This window comes from Phacochoerus africanus, chromosome 8, assembly GCF_016906955.1.
Source record: "Phacochoerus africanus isolate WHEZ1 chromosome 8, ROS_Pafr_v1, whole genome shotgun sequence".
In the NCBI taxonomy this organism is placed as follows: domain Eukaryota; kingdom Metazoa; phylum Chordata; class Mammalia; order Artiodactyla; family Suidae; genus Phacochoerus; species Phacochoerus africanus.
Genome location: NC_062551.1, coordinates 128,445,832 through 128,453,327, shown reverse-complemented (window position 1 = coordinate 128,453,327; position 7,496 = coordinate 128,445,832). Strand labels below are relative to the sequence as shown.

Genomic DNA, 7,496 nt, shown 5'->3' with positions numbered 1-7,496 from the left:
TCCTTAGTACTTAGCACAGTGTTGGAAATCAACAAATATGTATTGAGGTAAAGTCTTTAATAGCATCACCATTTTCCATCTCTATACAAAATTTTCTAACGTTTCTCAAAATTAATGGTTCTTATCACTTCCATTCTTTGTCATCTAGGAAACATTCATGTTTCTTAGCTAAGTCTACCTTTCAAACCCCCAAGCTAGAGAAGATGAAATATTGATAGCAGCTCCCTGATTTTTCTCCCAAGGCAGCCAAGAGCTAAGACCCAACGCACTGTCCTGTTATCGCAGATAACGTATGCAGGATGACACAAATGCGTGATGATCGGTGTGAAAGGCATTATAAATACTGTCTCCTTCTGTAGCCCCGATGTGGCAGGCTTGCAAGTGAGGACGTAAATTCATTTTGTCAATGCAAACATTTCTCTTGGGGGACATTGGCCCAATCTCAGGGAGAGAGTAATGACCACGGCCCACCAGCAGCGGAAGATGAGTAATTTACAGCGGCTAGGCAATTAGTATTGCTGAAAAAAAATTGCTTTCATTTAAAATTCTCTTTAAACCATATGCATCATGGCTCACGGGATAATTTATGTATCATTAGAAACTAAGGAACATATATCACACTAACAAATTGTCTTTCCCATCCGCCACAGCCAATAGCTCCCAGGGGTCTTTAAGAAGTCAGAGTTTTGCTGTCCTTGTTACATAAGGTAGTGTGGAAATATTCCTGTGTACACATTTATCTTCTCATGCACTCTCTGATTTCCTGGTGGAGACAGATGGCAAGAGAAACATCGGCCATCATTTTCACCCACTGGTTTGCAGGCATATTTGCTTGTAAATGAGCCCAGCCATGAGTTATATTGTTTTCCTTAACAACCTGAGTGTCTATATTGAGATGTGGTTCATCTTGAAGTCTTCCCATTGCTGCTATGTTATTTTCTCCAACAGGTAGCTTGTTAAACAATTCTATGTGTTGCCATTCAAAGGTGGCTTGTTAAAAGCAAATGGCTATAAAGAGCTTGGAGAGATTGCTCGACTGTCCAGTGGGTGGAGCAGGTCCCAAAGGACTTTGCCCAGCAAGGTTGGAGGTCGTATGGCAGTTGGGCAAACATGATCAAGTTTAGAACTACCCCAAGTTGATTCTCTGTCAGGGAAAATCATGGAGTGGAAAATTAGAAAATGGGGCTCTTCAATGCAGGTTCAATCCCTGGCCTTGCTTGGTGGATTAAGGATCCGGCATCAGGGCATAGGTTGCAGATGCGGCTTGGATCTGGCATTGCTGTGGCGTGGGCTGGCAGCTGCAGTTCCAATTTGACCCCTACCCCCAGAATTTCCATAGGCTGCAGATGCAGCCCTAAAAAAAAGAAAAGGAAAATGAGTCTCTTCATTGATGAGGGGAAATTGTGAGCAGCACAGCTCCAGCCTGCCAGTGTGACATAGAAATGACATTGGCCAATATCACCAAGCACAGTTTAATCTGTGAAAAAAACTGTGGGGTAGGAAGCAGCTCCACAGCCACTAATTTGCAAGGACAGAGACCGAGAAAGGCGGTGCATCAAAAAGTCTTTTAAAAAGCCATTCCCACTCAGCTTCACTCTTTCCCTTTGCTAAATTTCAATTTTTTCGAGAAAAAGTACAATGCTGGGATTGTACTTTTTTTTTTTTATTTTTGTAAAGGCCATGCTTTAATCATTGAGTTAATCGCTGAGTTACATGGTCCAGTCATCCAAATTTGCTACATCCCTTGTGGGGCCCTCCTTTTAAAAAATATTGTGAATTGCGAGACTGTGAGGAAAGCGCAGTAAACCAAGAGTGTATTCAGATATCTGGAATTGAATCGCTAAGCATCACAGCTCTTCATACTGGCAGCTCTTTATACTGGTTGAGACTGTGTTCAGAAATCATATTTTTCCCAGTGACTCTAGGGCCCCTGAACATCAGTGATAGTGCTGGGCTAATTTTACCAGGAGGCCCTCCAGCACTACAGGGTGATGGGCTGTATATCAAAAGCCTGGGCCATTCAGCTTTTCCAGATCTGAAGGGAGGGCGGGAGGGTCAGGCATCTCCCCCCGCATTGTTACGATAAGGACCCTCAGCTGGGGTTGGGGGCGGTGACTAGAATCACTTGAAGACCTTTCCCTAAATTCCCTTTCTCACCTCTTTACATTTACCACCTCAGATCAGCAATAGCTGGCCCATACTTCACACTTAGGGGACAAATTTGGTTAAGGCAGGGAGCTTCTGGCTGAGAATGGAGGGTCTCGCCCGGGTTCAAGGACTGGGGATTTAGGAGGCTTGTACACCTTGGGGACAGTTAACGTCCTATCAGGATTGACAGCCTTGTCCCCCCCCCCCCCCAAGGGCAGGGCGTTTAGACTATTCAGGTCTAGACAGCTTCTCCACAACTGTGGGTGAGCGTCAGACTTAATTGGTCATTGCCTCCACGACAGGCCTGGATGAGGGTGTCTCCTTGCTTAAAGCCCTAACAAAGTCCACCACAAGTGTGTGGTGAGCATGCTTCAAAGTAAAGAGCTTCCTGGCTGGCTCAGGTGATAGATGTGTATCTTTGTAGCCTGTGCAAGAAAGTCTGTTTGAAGGTCTAGTACTCGTCAAACATTTACAAGCCATGGCCTGCTCTATTCAACTCATTTAATCCTTAAAATTTCCCTTTACAGATGAGGAAACCAAGGTCATTTTACAGATGACCTTTCCAAGGAAACTCGGGTAGTAGGAGGACAGGCTCTGAGGCAGGCTAAATGTCTTAACATCTTCACTACTCCATGACCCCATGGGACCCACTTAGGGACATGGCAGAAAATCAGAAGAATGGCTCGAGTTTCAGTTCAATGCCAGGCTTTTCATGAGTTCTCCAACTTAAATGCCCATTCCACAGCTTGTTGATCTTTGTCATTGCCATTGAGAAGCAGAAATTTACTTGCTCAGGACCCCCAAGGTACCAGGTAAGCTGGCATTTTAACTCTGTCTCCATGTCCCCCACCACCATGCTCTTTTCCACCTGGATGCCAAGTCATCCAGCCTCAGGATGTTACAACTAGCTTTGGGGTAGTCACTGCCAGCTGAGGTATGTTCTGTAAGAATTGGGGATCCCCTCATGAAACCAGCAGGCAAAAGGAATAAGTCTCCTAACTTTCACAGTGAGCTCTCCAAGTGGAGGCCTAGGAGAGGAGAGAAAATGGTTTGTCCCAGAGGTGGCTATTAGCAGAGTTACGAGAACAACATTGTTCACTAGAGGCCAAAGAGATAATACAGTTGGTAAAGTGACAATTGTTTACAATTATTAAAAAGAGAGAAAACAATGTTTCCACAGATACAAGGTAACCTTGAAAAAGATTTTTCTTCCTGAAAGTGTTTTTGTCCAGCTGGAGGGAAAAGAAATCAAAGGGAACGTGAAAGCCAGTAAAAGGAAGACATGGGCATGGGGGACCACCATTCATCTTTGACTCGAATGGTTGTCACAGCTGCAGATTATGTAAAAGCATGGAGAGCAATTCTATTCAGAGACAAACTATGTACTGGGGGCACACTCAGAGGTGAAGAAGGGATCTAACTACGTACTGATGCCAGAGTCATGGCAATGACCCTAGAATAACCACAGGTGAAATGGATCTTAATTTAAAAGTTGAATATAATTCTTGACATTTTTTGTCAGTCAAGAAATTTGTAACAAGAAAATTTTACCAAGGTATTTTTTGTATAGACATGAGTCACTTTTTCAGACTTTCATGGTATTAACTGGAAGATTTTCCTAGCATAGACCAGGGACGAGGCGGTAGGGGTAGGGACACCAGAAAGTCTCTGGTAGGGGATTTAGGGGGCAAGGGGGGCACAGGGAACCCTGGGATGAAGGTCTTGCTCAATTCAAACCCTATTCTTCACAATACATTTAAGATAGTTGACTCCTAAGAAAGCTCACCTATGAAATAAATCAGTGCATGATGTTATCTTAATCTCAAGTCATTATCATAAATAACTTACTGAATAACTTCTATATACTAGTCCCTATTTTCCCCTTTCACTGCTTTTAAGAAGGTGAGAAATCCCCTTTGGAGACCAGATAGTTGATAGAGATGTGATCTGAATTTTTTCACTAGGTAGATATTAAGAGAGAGTACATTTAAAACAACAGTAGTAGCTCCAGATGTTATGATAAAATACATTTGATTTATTTGGGAAAAATAAATCAAATGTATTTTGATTCCTTGCTTGACAAGGGTAAATCCCCACCACAGAGGACTTAAATGTTAAAATGAATGACCACTACTGCAGTGTAATGTCCTCATGTCATGTGTGTACAGTCAACAATTAGCATAAGTGACAAGGTGTCCAAATGACTCTGTTTCCACTGACTTTGCCAACATGTTTTCATATCGTGAAGAACACAGGAAAACAGGCCAAGAAATGTTCATTGGAAGAGGTCCTTTTATTGATTTAAGTGTAATCTTTAAGTGGCTTAATAGTTCTTCAGCTTTGAGTATCTAAATTGGTATTGCAACAATTTCATTTTTGTGTAGACCATGAATTCACACATGCCTTTTAACCCAAGAATCACTTTTTTTTTTAAGAATCACTTTTAAGACAAACCCTTATTTGGTGATAAACTCACATTTTTTTTTTTTTTTTTAATGGAAGCACACTTGGCATGTGCAAGTTCTCAAGCCAGGGACTGAATTTGAGCTGCACCTGAAAATGGCACTGCAGCTGCATCTTTAACCTATCATGCCAGGCTGGGGATTCCTCACCTCTGTAGTGACCTGAGCTGCTGCAGTTAGATTCTTAATTCACTGTGCCACAGTGGGAACTCCAAAACTCATGTCTTTATTTATTTTTTTTTTGCTTTTTTGTTTGTTTGATTTTGTCTTTTTAGGGCCACACCCTTGGCATATGGAAGTTCCCAGGCTAGGGGTTGAATTGGAGCTGCAGATGTTGGCCTACACCACAGCCAGAGCAACTCCAGATTCGAGCCGCATCTGCAACCTACACCAGAGCTCATGGCAACACCAAATCCTTAACCCACTGAACGGGGCCAGGAATCAAACCCACATCCTCATGGACAGTAGTCGGGTTCATTACTGCTGAGCCAACATAGGGAACTCCTAAACTCACATTTTTAAATGCCATTGTTTCGCACACTCTGAAATGTGATTTTTTTTTCCATCCCAATATTGTGATGTCATAAATTATAAGACTAGGACAAAATTTCACTGTCACTGCTCTATGCGTAGTTAGCTGTGGTCTATTCTTCATCATCCAAGTTTATAAAAAGGAACTTTGGAACTTTAGGTGTATTCAGCCAGCTGACAGTCCTCTTTCCCACTCCACAATCAGTATTTTTGGAAGTGCTGGTCCACACAAATCGGGGTCCCTCTGCATTTTCAGTCAACGTGAGGAGACCTGAAGCTTGATTATCTTCAGCAGAAGAATTTTAGTTAACAAGTATCAAGTGGTCGTCACTTCCATTCCTATAACAGAAAGGGGGAGAAAGAAAAAGAGAATAATGACTTAAAAATCTTGGAGATGGACTAGGAATACATATACTCTACCATTTAGGCATACGTAGGCTATTGACAAGCTGAGTGTAACACATAAGAGGAATAAAAACTTAAGAAGAATAATTAACATTAGTTCCCTTTTAACGAGATGCTTTCAAAATTTCAAGGAGCCATCTCCCCTCTGCCTGCCTTCGACAAAGCCTCAGTGGCTAGAAGAGCAGATTTTCCTCCTCTGCTCTGGTAGACAGGAGGGAGGTTAACACTGCATCTGTTCCACCATGCACATCTTTTCAAAGAACCACATCACACTAGAACTGGAAGAGGCTGCAGAGGCCATTGGTTCCACTCTGATGTCAGAGGAACCAAGAGGTGTAGGAAAGGTCATGGGACACATTTGATAACTGACAGGGTCCCAGTAAAAACCCAGGTGTTCCGACTGCCAGACCAGAGGCTCTGCCAACTATTCGAGGGATAATCAATCTGTGGTGGTTGCTGGATGGCTTGGTTGAAAAAGAACAGCCCAGCCACGCATGGGGTGCAGAGCTGTGAGAGCTGAACATCACAGGCACTGGGGAAGGGCCCAGATGCTGATACCACGGATGTCCTTACTCCCCAGGTTCCCCCAGTGAGGTCTTTCTCTAATGCATACTCTCTGTTCATCACTTTTCTCAATTTAATTCTGTTCTTGGGGCTCTAGCTGTATCTAAGCTAGTACGTCCAAGCGTATTTAAGTTTTTGATGATTTCAAAGCCATCGCTTGTTCCAAGACCCCAGTACAAAGCGTTTCCTCCATCAGGCCCTAAAAGCCTCACTTACTCTCTGCAGGGTCCATTTAGAATCCCCCTGGTTCCAGGCTTTGATTTGATTATTGGGCTAAAACTGATCTAGCTGGCTTCCCCATGACCATCTTGGGTAACAGACACTTCTGCTTTTCTTTTTGATATCTTCTCCCCCCCCCCCCAAAATTTTCAACATCCTAGTTCCTCTTCACTTGATTTTCTCTGGTGGACTCTCCTGTTCCATTTAATTCTTTCATTTCTCACAATGGGACATCATCCTTTGCATCAGGCCTTTTCTCACCAGCCTTTAGCACGTCTTAGAAAAAACTGTCTGCTGATGTTGCTTTATTCTTCTCACCACTCAGACCCAGTCTTATCAATTTGTCTTCCAGTCCACTCCTTAGAGCTTTCACTCCCTCCATATGGCTGCCCAAGAAAACATTTGACAACCTCCTAGGGCTTTTTGTGGTACAAACTGAGGTCTAAAAATCAAACACCAAAAACCTATCAGTTAATTTTCAGAATTCACAACTATATTCTCGAATTATATATATATATATATATATATATATTTTTTTTTTTTTTTTTCTTTACAGTTAACTACACCTTAGAGAAGCAACTTTGACTTTCCTTATATAAGGTGCCTCTTAGGAGACAGCTGCCTATTAAGAAAATTAATTTCCCTTTATCCTGGCTTCCATGGCAACATTTTAAGGCTCTGAGAGGATAAAATGTGATTTTAAAAACTTAACTCTTCTCAGAAGATCTCATTTCATATTTATCAAACATTCTTTGGAAATGCTCAGTCATACCAATTCAAATCCCAAGGTTTGGTATGAACTAATTAACAGAAAATACATCCTGTGATTTTAAGTAGCAATTACATTCTCCATCTTCCTTTAGGATTATGGTTTAGAGAATCCTTCTCTTGCAGTTAACAACTCCCACCCCTGACTTCAGATGAAAACAGTTAAGAAAATGATCCTCATCTGACCCCTACTCCAGTCCCCAAGCTACCAAGTGGAGGCTTTGCCACTGAGGTCCAGACCATTTCTGTAAGTGCACTGATGAATGGCGAGCAAAGAGCAGTTGGTCAATGAGGACCTACTGACTTGTGCTTCCAGCCAAGGACACATAAAGCATCCTCTCAAGAAGGCTTCCTGCTCTTCTCAAAAAAGGTTATTTGTACCAGGACTGTGAAAAGGGG

At 42.4% G+C, this 7,496-nt stretch overlaps 1 protein-coding gene across 4 annotated transcripts in view; it reads right to left on the bottom strand.

Annotated features, from left to right (window-relative positions):
- Positions 1-5,260: 5,260 nt before the first annotated feature.
- MCOLN2 (mucolipin TRP cation channel 2) overlaps positions 5,261-7,496 on the bottom strand; it is a 59,584-nt gene continuing 57,348 nt past the window's right edge. For all 4 annotated transcript variants that reach the window (XM_047794192.1, XM_047794195.1, XM_047794194.1 and 1 more), the window contains one exon: positions 5,261-5,480. In XM_047794192.1, coding sequence (XP_047650148.1) covers positions 5,444-5,480 — 37 coding nt within the window. In that variant the 3' untranslated portion in view covers positions 5,261-5,443. The remainder of the gene's footprint in view (positions 5,481-7,496) is intronic.